A 15,692-nucleotide genomic window follows, 5' to 3' on the forward strand; every position below is an offset into this window, starting at 1 on the left:
TGGTGCTAGGGATTGAACCCAGGGCCTTATGCATGCTAGGCAAGGGCTCTATCCCTGTGCTGCATCCCTAACCCTTCTGATATTTTGCTTTTAGAGAGTCCCCAAGGGACTAGATGGATCAAGGATATGTCCTTGCTTCCCTCCCTGCAAGCCCTCCTGGAGGGAGGCACTGTCACATGAACAAGCACAAGGCTGCATCAAGAGGAGAACAGGCCGCAACCTAGCCCCAGCAGCAGGCAAGGCTTCCCCTGGCATTGGCAGCAGGCGCCCTGCAAGGAATCAGCACAGGACCCACGTGGGACTGAATGCCAGGCCCACACCAAACTCCCAGACAGAGGGCTTGTGTGAAGCCCTGCAGGCCACTTTCGTCCCACTAAGGGTCAGTGCCTTGGATACAAGGTTGTGTCACCATGACAGAGACGGGATAGCTGGAAACTGGAGAGAGAAGAAGAAACAGGAGTGGGAAGGAGGTTGAGGGAAAATAAAAGAAAACCAGACTCCCCAGTCTCGCCTGTAATTGTGAAGCCCTTTCAATATGGAGCAATTTTTCTTTTTTATCTGACAATGGGGTTGAACAAAGGGCCACACACTTTTTAAAAAGAGACTCGTATTTTCCATTTCACTCTCTACACTCACAGCCACATGAGTGTGTGCAGTGTACTCTCCCTAGAGCAACGTGCCACAGTGAGCAGAGAGCCACCCAGCCTCCCTGCCAGGTCTGTGTTGGTAAGGGAGGGTCTTCCTCCCTGGCCTCTGGCCTGCACATCCCAGGGCTTCTGTGGCCCTGGGTCCTGGGGCAGGCGAGGAGGTCTGCATATGAATGTTAGAAGAAGATCAAGGCAATGCTACCAGATCTCCCAGGATAGAGTGAGCAGCTTCCAGCCCCAGAAGTGAGTCCAGCATGAGGCCAAAGTATGCTTAGGGGACAGCACAAATGAGTTGAGCAAGCAGAAGGAAGAAGGGATGAGTGGGACACGTGATAGTGAAGCGTGCTTACATTTGGTTATAAATGAACACACTTGGCAGCTGTGGGAGCCACCGGCAATCCCAGGCTCCTGCTCCCAGAAAGAGGCGATCCTGTTGAAGTCCTAATTTCCATCTCTGCAAAACAAAGTGATAGGGTTCACGATAGGTCACGGCTCCTAGTGTTGAGGCCGGACTCTGAGCATGCTGCCGCCTCCAGGGACTGGGTGCACTCCTCGCAGCAACACATGCTTGCTTATCGGATGCGCAGCTGCCTCAAGAACCAAACTGCAGTCATGAGACACTGGGCGTGGAACATGCCTTAAAATCTGTTTTGCACTACTCAAAGCCGGGCGGGCGGTCACTCCACTGCTTATGAACAATCAGGAATCTTCTGTTGAGAAACAGTCCAGAGTCATTGTTTCCAGCAAGGAAGTTTAATCCAAGATGTCAGTTTACTGGGCCTGCGGAGACCTGAGCTCTGAACAGGTATGCTGTGGGCACACCGGCCCCACCCAAGCCCCAAGGGTGTGCCCAGGGCTGCTAGAGGGCCTGCTGGCTGCCACCTAGACCCAGAGGCAAGGCTCTGTCTGGACCTCGATTGGGCCCACAGACCAGACCTGCCATTTATACAGAAGACCATTTTGAGCACCATGCTAGTTAACCTTCTGAACTTCTGTTTTCTCGTGTTTAAAATAATGATCTATTACCCCTTCATACTGCTGTGTTCAATGAGGAAATGTGCTGCATATCTGACACAAATAGGGCATAAAGAAACCTTAGCCTGCTTCCCATTCTCAACTCTTTCAAACTGAGGAAAACACATTAGAACACGTTGGAAACAAGCTGAGGGAGGAAGGAAGGGTGGCAGGAAAGAAGGACCTCAGCTTGTCTACCTGTCCCCTGGCAGGTGTTTCCCCAGACACGAGATATCGATCTGTGTACATCCCCCCAGCCTGCCCCAGGTGCCTTGGGAATGCAGACAGCCCTTTCCACAGCGCCCTGGGCCCCAGGCCCCCAGGGCACATTGTCGCCACTGAGGAGTCCCAGCCTGTGTTCCTGAGGAGTCCAGCCTCTCAGGACGCCAGGAGCTTTATCTCTGACTTGGACGCTTGCTCTCTTAAAACACACTGAAATCTAGGTGTGTCTCCCTCCTGAGTCACTTCATCCCCTCACAGAAAACCCTGGGAAACACTGGGGAGCCAGCCAGGAGGAAAGCACTGGCCGTCGGGTTTGGAAGACTGACCATTCTGGCTATGGGGCTCAGGGACTGCACAGGTGAGGCCTGTCACCCCCCATCTGTAAAGAATCTGGAAGAAAGAACCCAGGACTTCCTCAAGCAGCTGTTCTGAAACAAGCACGCTCCTTCCCCGAGGCTCTTCCCCTGTAAACCCCTTGCCTGTCTGTAACCCTGGGTCTTCTCTAGCATGTAGCTGAGGATGCGGGGGTTCGGAGGGTGGGAGCTGGGAGAAAGCTTCATTTCTCTCCCCCTGCGTTTCCTTTGACATATATGCAGCATCTTTGGATGTTCACACCTGGGTTTGATTGGATCCGTTTCTAGGAAGCTTGTGTCCTGGGGTTAACATAGGTCTACAGATTTCGTTTTTTAAGGCAGCTATTTGAATCAGACTATCACTTAGACTAGTCACTACCAATTTTGGATAGCAGACAGAATGTTGTTAAAACAAGCACAGGATGTGGCCAGAAAGAGTCAGTGGTCTCTCTGCTCCTCTGGGTCCTGGCTTCCTGCTGGCCTGTAAGAGGCACACTGGGCACAGGGCTAGAACACAAGGCAGGCGGGTGGGGACATGAGCCACCTGTGTGCCCAGAGATGGCAGAGCTGAGGAGCCCCTGCTGCAGCAGACTGGAGCAGGAGGCGTCTGCCTCTCCTCCCCCAGGCCTGTGTCAACTGGTGACAAAACAGCTCCCTGCTCTCTCATTCTCGTTGTGTCCTTGGTGCCAAGTTCTGATTCCAGCCACGTTTGCAGAACAGCAAAGCAAGTTGGCAGACCTGTGTAGGTTCTGTCCCTAGGCCAGGCATTTGCCTGACAGGACAGAGTGATCCTGCCACCGTCACCCCTCTAGAGACTGAGCTTACATGCATCACAAAGTGGCAGCGCCTGCCAGACTTCTGTGCACGTCTCACACCTCTGATGCCAGCACAGCCAAGTGGCTGCCTGGGCCAAGCTGCTCAGTCACTCAGACCTGACAGCGTCTGTGTCCTGAGATTGTGTGGATGCTGGGAAGAAAATGAACTGTCATGCCTTCAAAATCTCCCCTTTCCTTCTTTCAACTGAGATTCAGCCTTGACTTTTCTTCTGTAATGGTGACACATCCATCCTCCCAGCTACCCATGGCCTCGCCCACCCATCAGGGTGTGCCCTGCTGATCTCGACATCTCACAGGCAGGGTAGCCTTGCCTTCTGAGAGCCAGCAGCACTTGACACAAACCAAATTCACTGCAGCAAGCAGGTCGGGAGCAGGTGTGCCCAACCCTGGTACCAGGTACTTTTCAGACTGGTTGATTTTTGCCACGAGTGCTATTCTAGCCTCTTCCCACTTGATGCCCTTAACAGTGCCCCCTCCTTCTCAGCACAATCAAAAACACCTTCAAACACTGACTGATGTCCCCTGTGGGATAAAACTGCCCCTGGCTGAGAGCTGGGGGCTGCAGCAGGGCTTGTTAAAGGAGACTCGGACCCACCAAGTCTCAGGACCCACCTGATTTGGCAGAGAATGAGAGCTTCCCCTCTACTCCAGCGACTGACACTGTTGGTCCAGAGACCATACTCAGGTCTAAGGTGACCCGAATGCACCAGCAGCTGACATGTGTCATTCCTCCATCTCTGAAGTCCCCAACTCAGTGGATCCTAGACTCCCATCTAGGAAGTCTTTCCATATTCAATCACCTGGAAATCTTCCAAACCTTCCAGAGACCAAGGGGCATCCCAGACAGAGCAGACCTCACTCCTGGAAGTGCGTGTGTCCTGTGCCCTGAGCTCCACAGACCACCTCAACTTGCACACGGCCTGGCACTTCTGCTCTGGACCCCTTGACCTCATCCTGGACTCAAGGGTTTGGGACCAAGCAGTTCCTGTCATCTCGGGTATGCAGCACAGCAACCTCAGTCGCAGAGCTGGATTCTGAGTGCTAACCAGACTTGTGCCATCCCAGCCTCTGGGGCTGGGACAACTGGCTAGGTCAAGGGCAAGAGCCCTTCAGTCCCACCATTCTGAAGTGGGAGGGAGCAGACGACAGGGCAGCTCACACTAGTTGCAGTAAAGGAAAGAAGGGGCTCTCGGGAAAGTGAGGAGCCCTCCTGCCGCAGAAGGACACAGACTTCACGCCTCAGCCATCGCGGCCCTGTGTGCAAACCTCCCAAGAGAACCACCCTGGTTTCTGAGCTGTGACCTGGAGCTCAGAAGAACTAGGGAGAAGGAGAAGAGACAGCAGGAGAGCAAGCGTCCTGATGGAGACTGTAGGCTGGGGCCGTGTGAGGTGAGTAGGGGTGTCACAGGAGGGGAGGTGGGACAGGGGATGGCCAAGCGTGCCCCATGCCGGCAGCCTCCAAACTAGAGATGGCCAAGGAAAGGCAGAACCACAACCTGTGTGACTGAGACTCTCCAGCACGTGAAGTCTCCGACAGGTGAAGTTATTTTAACACTCCCTTTCCATAAGTGAGCTGTCTTCAATTGTAAAAGTCAAGGGTTTGCTCTGTAAGAGAACAAGAGAGGAAGGAAAAGAGAAAAAAGAAAGGGAGGAAAGGAGGAAGAATCGAGCAGACTGTGGGGGAATAAGCCCAGTTCACCAGTTCTAACCTAGGCTTCTGCAAGGGCAGGAGAGAAAAATGGATTCTTTTCTGAAACAGTGTGAAAGAAAAAGAATTCCCCTAATTATTTTGAGACACACATACACAGGCCCATACACACACAGGCACACACAGACACACACACACAAGTACACACAGGCACACACAGGCACACACAGACACACACACACAAGTACACACAGGCACACACAGGCACACACAGGCACACACATACTGCAATGCAGATGTGTGTATCCATGCTAAGAATCCGCCACAAAGGAAAACACCAACAGTGACAGGACTTTGTGGGAGGCAGGCAGGCATAACAGCCCTGCAGAGGAGATGCCAGATTCAGATGCTGGTGATGAAGGAGGACATTGAGGCAGCAGTGTTTTGTGAACAAGGGTGCATTTCTTTCACATGTTTACCACACACGTACCTGCAGTCCACCAGCAGCACTGAATGGAAACCATGATTGAATCTCCATATTTTGTGGAGAAATATACAAGACAGACATAATCCCTAATCTCAGGTAATTTGTAGTCTACATAAGGAGAGCCACCCACCCAATCACAAAACACTCCAATGGTTTAGGAGACAAAGCAAGTGGAAAGGAAATCTCCAAGTGGGAGGAACAAGGAACCCTTTGCAGGTAAGTGCAAATGTCAACTGCATGATTCTTTTGCAAAACTATTTTGCAAAACCATCTTGCTTAGGAGGAAAGGAAGAGTGCTAACATTTACTACATATCTTCTATGGGAAAGCACAAGCTCCCAGTTTTTTTTATTCAACCCTCTCACAATAGTCGTGTGAAATAGGCATGATGATCCCATTTTAGAGAGGTAAGCAGAGGCTTGGGTTTATGGAAAAACTGATGTCATCAGCGGCTGGTAGCCAAATGGCTCATTCCTCCTTCAGACCCTCTCCCAGGTACTGCTTACGTATAAACCACTGAATGCTCTCAGTAGTCCGTATTTGAGATGAGGGCTTGGGTAAGCTTCCCACGCCAGGGGGCTGGGAGACAGCTGAGGCCTGCACCCAGGCAGCCTGATGCAGAGGCTGCACCCTAGAACACAGAGCTCTAACTGGGCAAACCAGCAAAGGACATCCAACTGACCAGGATTTTAATCATGTGAGCTGTTGTTCTTATTTGCCCTGGTGGAGGGGGAGGCAAGGGAGAGGACAACAACTGAAAGGAAAGTGACCACAATACTCGGAGCGACCAAGAGATCTTTATTGCAGCAGTGCAAAAGAGGAGAAAAAGTGGTGGGGGGAGGGCGGCAGGGGAAGATTTTTATAGTCCTTCTGCTGTGCTGCCTAAATCTAACAGGGTCTCTGGATTTGCAAGCTGCCTTGTTGGTACAAGGGGAGTTAAGTGTTCAGCCTTGAGCAGGAGGGTGAAGCGTTCAGCCTTGAGTGGGGGCTTGAGCATTTGGACTTGAAGCAAACAGGTTAGATAGAGAACCAGACAGAGGGGCTTTGAGGGGCCAGGCCACCCTGTAGCTAACTTTGTTTGGCATGCCCTGCAGACAACTTAGTTCAGCCTGTCCTGCACCTAACAATAACTAACATGGGGAGCGCTCCACCGCTGAGAATCTCACCACTGGTGCTAGTGCCCTGCAGGTGACATCCCTGGGAAGGGTTGCTACTGCCACCTAGAGGGCAGAGTCTGGGATGCTGCTAAATATTGTGCAATGACCACACCCAGTGGCAAGGAATTAGCCAGCCTGAGGTGCTCCTCATGCTGAGGTAGAGGACTTCAGATGTGGCCTGCAAGGTCCAGAGCTGTTGGCCAAGGTTCAGAGCTACACCGTGACCAATAAAATAGGGATGTGGGACCAGGTTCCTTCCCGATGCTAAATCCAATGCTTCTGAGACACTAAAGACAGAAAACAAGCTGTGCCTAAAACAAGGACATGAGAAAATTCTCTTTAGGGGAACTTTCTAAATGTACCTGAGACCATTTTTATTCAGGTCAGGTAAGGCACTGCCTGGAAAGATGACTTTTATTCACAGTTCCCAAGAGGAGTGAGCATGCCACTCGGAGACAGCAGGGTTGATCCACCGGGAGGCAGAGTGTGGAATAGGCAAAGCTTTTGTTGGGTATTTTGTGGGATGCAACAGGCAAAGGAGGGCTAGCAATGGCACAAGCTTCAGATTGCATAGTTTGAATGATTCTGACACACTCTGGGCTATGGGGTGGTCTCTAGTTGCCCAGGACCTTGTCCTGGGGCTATCTAGGACAGGATAGTGGCCCAAATTGTAGGAGCCTGGCACAGGCAGGTGGTGAGGGGCACAAGCTCCAGTTGAATGGTCTACATATCAGAGGCAGCTGATGGGCCAGTTGTTCCCCATGACCAGGAATCAGCCAGTCCTGGAAGATGTAGGCTCTAGACTCTTGAGACTCTAAGATGCACTACAAAATATAGAAAATAGAAGCAGTATGTTCCATCTTCACTAGGAGCCTGGTATGGAACACTTGGGTTTAACGGTGGCAATTCTGTGCTCAGCTTTGGGAGGGGACTATGGGACCCTGGGATAATCAAGCTCTGAACTTGCTTGAGTCAGATCTGACACCTGTGCACCCAGGACCAACAAGCAGCCTGGGTCTGGTAGTTCAAGGCTATAGAGAAGGGGGAATTCCTGCTACAGCAGGAAGAGCAGGAAGCCCCTTGGGGACAATTGCTCCTGCAGTGGCTCCTAGCTGTCCAACTGTAGGCAAGGAAGATCCCAGCCTTAGCATGTAAGATGAGTGCAGCAGTCTAGTTAGTGGGTCCCCACTCAGGCCCACCACAGCAGCCTGGAAGCCCAGTCTCAGGAATTAGATTCCCTGGTGGACCCCAGGGCCCTGCTGGCATGCAGGATTGTCACATCTCTGGTGTGCCTCCAAGACACCGTGCTTCCCTCCCTCCAGCTGGTCCACCAGTTCCAGCCTCTCTCACAGCCTCAGCTCCTTTATAGAACCCTGCAGCTCATCTCACTCCCCCCCCCCATCCCTCTATTGAGTCATCTGCTGTAGACCCAAGCTAGAGCTCAAGCATGCCCTGGGACTCAGGGTGCTGGGACCAGGGTTCCTACAGGCACGGTGGCCCAGGGCTTTGCCAGCAGAGCAGGGGTTCACCAACTCTCCATGGCCTCACCTCTGGTTCCCTTCCTGCCTGCCTCCTGGGAGATGCCTGCAGGCAGCCTTACCACCATAGCTGAGCCTGATGTTCCTTGTGATGTGACTCCACCTGAATGATCTTTATTTAAAATTTATAAAGGCTATTCTTACAAAGACAACCCTCAGTTATCATGGAACTATTGAAATAAGGAGAAAGCACAATTGATTGAGAATGAGAACATACTGCCCAAAGCCTACATAAAAACACCCCCTGCACCCAAGCACAATGCCAACCCAGGACTCCTGGGGGACAAGACAGCTGGAGGACCTGGCACAGCACAGCTGTGCAGCTGTGGAGACCACTTTTTCACCAGACCTGGGCACACAGCCATATCCAAGGGAAATGTCTCACATGGATCCCCACATAAATGAGAATTCTGAACCATATAACTTGCATATTTGTGGATGTAGTCATCAGGTTAGTCGAAAGTAAAAGTCTTTAAAATCTTTCCCCATGCGCATTTGCTTTTCTATTTACTTGGGATTAAAAATATTAACTATGCACATTTTATTAAACATGGGGCACTGTAACGTGCTGTCCCTCTCCTGACTCTCTGAGATGGAGAATTACATCACTGGTTTCTAGCATGTCCTCTCTTCCAGAATGCACATGTGGTGCTAAAGTTTCCCTCTGGACACTGCTCTGGCCACACGCCGGGCCTTTTGTAGTCATTTTCCATTGTGAAGGAGTGTCCACCCACACAATGGAGACTCCTTGTGTCCAAGAACCTGTGAATACCTTCTGCTGCCCCCTTGGGCTCCCGTGCTGTCCTGCTACCTTTACCTCCACCTTTCCCTCCCTGAGTGAAGGCACCTGCTGGGTCCTTGGTGAGCTGGCTCCCTTTCCCCTAACAGGGAGGCGTGGCAGGAGGCAGGCAGAGGACCCTGGAACCTCTCCTCCATCCCAGGCTTTGTCCTCACCAGCCTTTTTGACGAGAGCCAAATGCACCTGTTCCTGTTCAGCCTGGTGGTGCTCATCTACATCCTCGCCATGGCAGGCAACACGACCATGGTGCTGCTGATCTGGGCTGAGGCCCGGCTGCACACACCCATGTACTTCCTCCTCAGCCAGCTGTCCTTCCTGGACATCTTCTTCACGTCAGTCACTGTCCCCAAGATGATAGTGGGTTTCCTCTTCGGCTGGACAAGCATCTCCTTCGGGGGCTGTGGGGCACAGATGTTTTTCTTCATGTTCCTGGGAGCTGCCGAGTGCCTCCTGCTGGCCCTCATGGCCTACGACCGCTATGTGGCCATCTGCAACCCTCTGCACTACCCGGTGCTCATGAGCCGCCGCGTCTGCCTGCTCATGGTCGCAGCCTCCTGGCTGGGAGGGTCCCTCAATGCCTCCATTCAAACCTCACTGACCCTTCAGTTCCCCTACTGTGGCTCTCGGAAGATTTCCCACTTCTTCTGCGAAGTGCCCTCGCTGCTGACGTTGGCCTGTGCGGACACAGAGACCTATGAGCAGGTGCTCTTTGTGACCGGTGTGGTGGTCCTCCTGGTGCCCATCACCTTCATCACCACCTCCTATGCCCTCATCCTGGTGGCTGTGCTCCGGATGCACTCCGTGGAGGGACGTCAGAAGGCCCTGGCCACCTGTTCCTCCCACCTGACAGTTGTCAACCTCTTCTATGGGCCCCTGGTCTACACCTACATGCTACCTGCAACCTACCACTCTCCTGGCCAGGATAACATGGTGTCTGTCTTCTATACGGTCCTCACACCCATGCTTAATCCTGTCATCTATAGCCTGAGGAACAAGGAAGTGACTGGGGCCATGAAGAAGGTCATAGCAAGGTGTGGAGTCTGCAGGAATGCCTGAGACCCAGCAGAGACAGGGTGGCAAGTCGGAGCCCTTAGTCCAGTTGTATGCACCGAGGCAGAGGCAGAGGTGCTGACCAAGTGGGAAGGTCCTTGGTGTCTAGGACCCCAGGATCTTATTTCTGAGATTCCCTTCTGAGACAAGAGTTACACAGACAAGTGAGACGAGAAGCCCCTCATTCCCCAGCTGCTAGGCTTTCCCCTTCAGAGAACTGTGTGGTCAATCCTTCCCACTCCCTGCCACCTCAACAAACTCCAACTGGGGCTTCTTGTTAAGGCTTCCTTTGTGGGTGTAGCAACAACCCAGAGTCTCAGTGTCACTGGAGGTCTGAGTCTTCCCTTCCCACCTGCCATAGAAGCCAAAGGCCCCACAGAGCCCGCTGCCCCAGGCATCTCCCCACTCCTCTGCACTGCCCTCCCCCTCACCCCTGTGGCCACACTGCCCGCACTGCTCTAACCCCCAGGCCCCCTTCACCCAGCACCCTGCCTGGGGCTTCCTCCCATCGTCCCAGCCACTTCCTCCACTGCCTTCAGAAGCTGCCCCAGTGCCGGATCCCTCTGCCCGAGCAGCACCCACCTGCACCCACACCTCCTAACCCCGGGTGTGTTCCACGTTCCTTTTTCCCCTTAGCACAGCAGGTCAGGCCAGCAGAGGCTAAGATTTATCAGTGACCTATTCTCAGTTCTGGAAGACACCTGGCACATGGATTGGTTAATAAACACTGCTGGATGAAGGGATGAGCTCAGAGGACATTTACTACCTCACCCCAGCGCTGGTTCCATCCAGCTCCCACTTCTCGAAAACCCTTTCTCCCTCCCTCAGCACTTGACCTCCTCCCTGGGGCCCACTCCTTCCCCATGAGTGTGAAGGTGCTGGGTCTGTACAAGGCCCTTCCCACACTCTCCCCTGGCACTCCTGCTCAAGGACATGGCCTTGTTTACCATCTGACACCAAAGTCGGCCATACGTATTCACAGGCCCGCCAGACGTCTCCTGAGCTCCTCACCCACACCCAATGCCCCTCCGCATGTTACAAAGGCACCCCAAGTTTGTCATGCCAGGGGACAGTCATGGCCACAGACCCCTTACCTGGAGGATGCAGGAAATTCCACCAGGTCTCACTGTCCTTTCTCACACTACCCTCCTAACTCACCTGCGGCTTGTTCCCAAGGTTTAGCCTACAGGATCTCTAAATGCAAACACATGAACAAATCCCATTCCTCCACCTCAAACTCCTTGGCAATTCCACTGCTCCTACCTGGTCACCTCCTAACAGATCACATGTCAGTTCCTTATATTGCTTACTGCCTGTCTTCATGACAATGTAAGCTCCCTGAAAAGAGATCTGTGGTTCTTAAAAACACGGAAGAACAACAACATGAAACTCTTGAAGCAAAACATCTTTTTCTCTGTCCAGAAAGCCCTGTAGCTCCCAGCCTCCCTGGGCTCCCCTCAGTTCCTTGTTCTCTCCCCTACTCCCTCTCATTTCCAGGTCACCAGCAGAGCAGGGCGTTCTTGCACCTGAGGTGCTGCTGGCTCACTGTGTTGGGTGAACCCCTGCACGTCTTTCCTTCCTCAGCAGAGGTACTATGTCTTCAGGGAGCCTTCCCCGGTGTCCCAGCTGATGAACATTCACACAACTGAATATTATTCAGCCATAAAAATAATGCAGTATTGTTACAAACTACAGCAACTTTCAAGGATGAACCTTCAAAGCATTCTATGGAGTGAAAATCAAATGTGAAATACTAGAAACGGTAGTGGTCAATTTGTACCCAATGTCCAGAACAGGCAAATCCATAGAGAAAGTCATTAATGGCTTCTGGAGGTCTGGGAAGGGAGAAATGGAAGGGAGAAACCTGCCCAGGTTTCATTTTGGGGGTGAAGAAAAATGGTGGCTGCACCACATTGTGAAATTGATAGATGCCACTGGAGTATGGGTATTGAGATGGTGAATTTTATGCAAGGTGTATTGTGCTACAATAAACCTTTTGCAATACTTCATGCTCCGTTTAATCCTCACAGCTGCTGCTGACACACAACCTCTAACTCCAAAACCTAAAACATTGTCACTGTGTCTAAATGAGGACTCCACCATGAATTAATTGTTCATTATGAGACTAAACCAGAGGACCACCTCACCCAGACTCCCTCTCTAGCACTTTCCTCTTGCTCCAGATCTTACGTGGACTCCCCAGGCCTAGAGAGGAAGGCTTGACCCATTTCAGCTGCAAGCCCCCTCCTTGCCAACAGCATGTCAAAGCTGACTTTCACTCCAGCCACATGGGCACTGCACCTTCAAGTGCCTGCAGCTCCATTGGACTGGACCTTCATGGGCTGGTGAATCTACTACAAAAAAATAGTGTGATGTAGAGTAGATGATGATGATGATGATGATTGTAATCCATAAATTAACGATTTAAGTGTACAATACAGTAGTGCTAACTGTATGCTCATTTTTGTTCAACAAAGATCTCTAAATATTTTTCATTTTGCAATTCCCATTCCCCTTCTCCCCCAGGGCCTGGTAGTTATGGCTCACTTCAAATGCCTCATATAAGGGAATCGTGCAGGGTTGTTCCTGTGACTTGCTTATTTCTCACGGAAAAATATCCTCAAAGTTCATCAGTGTTACAGCCTATGGTAAGAGATCCTTCTACTTTAAGGCTGATGTATAGTCCACATTCTCCTTATCCACTCATCCGTCCACTGATCCATATTTAGATTGCTTCCAAAAAAAGAGTAGTGTTTTTGCAGCTGAAAAAGCAAGGCCTCAGAACAGCAATGGGGAAGCTGGAAGACTTTATAACCAAGACTTTATAACTTCACGGGCAGAAGGAATCCTTCATTCATTCAGCACATACTAACAGTGTGTTCACGTCCAAGGCACTGGGCTAGTGACTCCTGGGGACACACAGATCATGCACATGCACAAGGCCCCCGTTCTCCCAAAGCTCAAGAAGGGCGGAAGTGTTGGAAATCATCATGAACTTCCAGGGCTGCTCCAGGTGCTCGGCTGCTAGGAGGAAACGTCCGGGAGGCCAGAACTTCCCGTGGGGAATGAAGCACAAGGCCATGCTCCCTCTGGGGGTGCTCACAGTAGGAAAGAGGGGCCGCGCACAGGAGCACACCTCTGTGGGGAGGGGCTGTTCCAGAAGCAGGACCTGCTGCTGCTCGAGCTCCCCCAACTCTGTGCAGTGTGGAAGGAGTTCCCAGGCTCCAGTCACGTGTGGAAAGGGCCCCGGGGTCTCATTGGCTCAGGCTCCGGGAAGGCGGGCAGAGCAAGCAGGCGACCAATGAGGACCGACCATGAAGTTCTGCCCTGCGCATGCGCTGTGGCGTCCTGCCCTGGCGTTCTGCCTTCGGAGCCAAGTGCAGTGGTTGGCTGCCAGGTAGGCTGCCACTGTGGGGTGCCATCGCACTCACCCTCGGGGCTCAGCCCACCGCTGCGTCCTTGTGTGCAACAGGACAGGGCAGAGCGCACTGGCCCACACGGTGTGGGGCCCTCTGAGCCTCGAGGCCGCCCAGGTCTGCCCCACCCCCCCCAGGTCGGGCGCCCAGCGAAGGCGCGCAGCTTAGGGTCTTCTCTTCCGCAGACAGGACCACACCAGCCACAGCCATGTGCCCCCCGGCTCCGGGCAGCCTGCTCCTGGCCTGCAGCCTCGCTCTGGTGCCCCTCGTCGCAGGTGAGCTAGCGCGTCGTGCAGTATCCAGATCCCCAGCTCTCGCCCCTTCCCAGCGTCCCCCTTCCCTTCTGCGTTCGCACGCCCACCCCAGGCCTGCTTTCTCTCTCTTCTGCCCATCCTGCATTCCAGCCCTACCCCTTCATTTCTACCCGCACTTTCCTGAATTCCCACATCTTGGCCTCAATCTCTCTTCCCCCATGCATTACCAACTACAGTATCCCCTGTATTCCCAGCTGCATTTCCCCTTCAGTGCCATCTTCCTTAGTCTGGTGCTGTGTTCTGCGTGGTACCTGCAGTGAAGGAGTTGACACAGAGTCTGACATCAAAATGCTCCCAGCCTAGTGAGTGTGATGGGGACAGACCCGCCTGTGGCCTCCAGATCAGCCAGTGCTGACCTCCGGATGTGTAGATAAGGCCATCGGAACAGTTGACACCTGCCTCTTGGAGTGGCAAAGAATGTGTGAGCTGGTGAAGCTGCAGGCCCAATGCCTGGCACTCAAGAAGCTCTCATTAAAGAGTAGCTTTGTGTTGTGGTGTTTTTTTGTTTTGTTTTGTTTTGTTTTGTTTTTGTTCCCCTTCCCCCAAAAGATGACACGTATGGGGAAGGAAGGAGCAGCTGAAATGTTTATCATTGAATTTGGTTTACCGGTAAGGGATATTTGGGAACATTTAACTATCCCTGGGTTCACCTGTGCCCAGGTCTTTTTTTTTTTTTTTTTTTTTGTACTGGGGATTGAACCCAGGGATACTTAACCACTGAGCAGCATCCCCAAACTTTTGTTTTTGTTTTGTTTTATATTTTGAGACAGGGCCTTGCTAAGTTGCTAAGGCTGGCTTTGAACTTACGATCCTCCTGCCTTAGCCTCCCCACCCACTGGGATTACAGGTGTGTAACACCACACCCATCATGCCCATATCATTTTCATATTCCCCATTATTCCCAGGTCCTCTCAGGCCAGCCTCCACCATCACCATTTCAGGGATCGGAGGCTGTTGACTGCCAATCCCACCAACTCATGCTTTTCCTTTTTCCTTCAGCCTCTTAACTGCTCTTCTTCCTGACTGAAAATAGACTCTTCATCACCTGCTCTTTCTACCCACCCCATACTATTGGACCAGACATGACAGCAGAAACACTGTCACTTAGTAGGAATTTCTTATGAGACAGTTTAATGTTAGATTCAGAAAGGAAGACTGGCATGTTCAAGAGAGGCATGGAATAGGATCAGCCTTCAGACCAAGAAGTTTGTTAGAGCCCATAGTACAGAGGGGTCTTGAAGTAAAGCTTCAGCCAGCCCAGGAAAAGCTGGTGTTCTTTAAAGGTCTCTTAGCAGGGGAAGAGTGAGACCAGGATAAGGGTCTCACTCAGGTCAGTTGACATTACTAATCAGATTGGACCGTGCAGTCAGTGTTTGGGGCTGGGACAGTGCTTAGAAGGTCCCAAGTCTCACCTGTTGGGTAGAATGAGAGAATCTTATAAAACAGTGGGTCTGTTAACATGTAGCCTTTGATATATGACATTTAGGACTTTAGATAAGAAAAGTCAGCATAGTTTTACATAAAGCTCCTACTCTTTCTTGATTTTTCTCCTGCTTTCTGAGAATAGGTTAGAGAAAATCTCTTGATTTATTTATTTTGAGGAAAAGCTTTAGGCAAAATATAGTTTATCTTCGGACTTTGAACCTTCAAGCCCTGTTCTCCATTCTTCAGGTGTTGTCTTTCCTGCTCTCATATTGGGCCTTGCCAGGCCAGACCAGCTGAACTCTGAACACGGTGGATGAAAGACCCAGAGACAAGGTTGTTCCAGAGCAGAAGTCAGGGGACCACCCCCACGATGAAGTGAAGTCCCAGTCTGACTGGCTCCTCCTTTTGTTAGGAAGAATGAGCAATGATGTGAGGTTTACTCAAAACTAGAGATAAGATGAACAAGGATGCAGGTTCTCAGGACTCGGAGCCAGAGCTGTGATTACAAGTAACCATAGGTGCTGAGTCGCTCAATTTTATTATTTCAGCAAGCAGTTCTCCAAGACAGCCTGCAGGACTCTAGGCAAAATTAAAAGGGAATGAACATGACATTTTTGCAAATAGCTGAGGGGAGTGATCTGTGTTTCCTTGTCTCTCCTGAAGCACTCTTGGTGAGCCTTAGAAAGAACATCCTGTTTTCAGGATATTCTGATTCCGGAGGTCAGCAGTTTTCTGCTTCTCCAGTCAAGGCACCTGGACCAGAGTGGACCAAAGGCTTCCACAGTGC

At 51.6% G+C, this 15,692-nt stretch overlaps 1 protein-coding gene across 1 annotated transcript; it reads left to right on the forward strand.

Moving 5' to 3' along the window:
* The first annotated feature begins 4,432 nt into the window (after positions 1–4,432).
* LOC124093835 (olfactory receptor 2T27-like) lies at positions 4,433–9,756 on the forward strand. Its single transcript, XM_046446370.1, has 2 exons — positions 4,433–4,461; positions 8,790–9,756. The coding sequence occupies exons 1-2, from the start codon at positions 4,433–4,435 to the stop codon at positions 9,754–9,756; spliced, it is 996 nt and encodes a 331-aa protein (XP_046302326.1).
* Positions 9,757–15,692: the final 5,936 nt, after the last annotated feature.

Source organism: Marmota monax, unplaced genomic scaffold, assembly GCF_021218885.2.
Source record: "Marmota monax isolate L192 unplaced genomic scaffold, Marmota_monax_Labrador192_F-V1.1 WCK01_AAM20220418_F8-fsc00376, whole genome shotgun sequence".
Classification (NCBI taxonomy): Eukaryota; Metazoa; Chordata; class Mammalia; order Rodentia; family Sciuridae; genus Marmota; species Marmota monax.

Coding starts and splice junctions, on each gene's coding strand:
- LOC124093835 (XM_046446370.1), top strand. CDS start 4,433: ATGGAGACTGTAGGCTGGGGCCGTGTGAG. Junction 4,462..8,789: donor GTAGGCTGGGGCCGTGTGAG/GTGAGTAGGGGT, acceptor TTCCCCTAACAG/GGAGGCGTGGCAGGAGGCAG.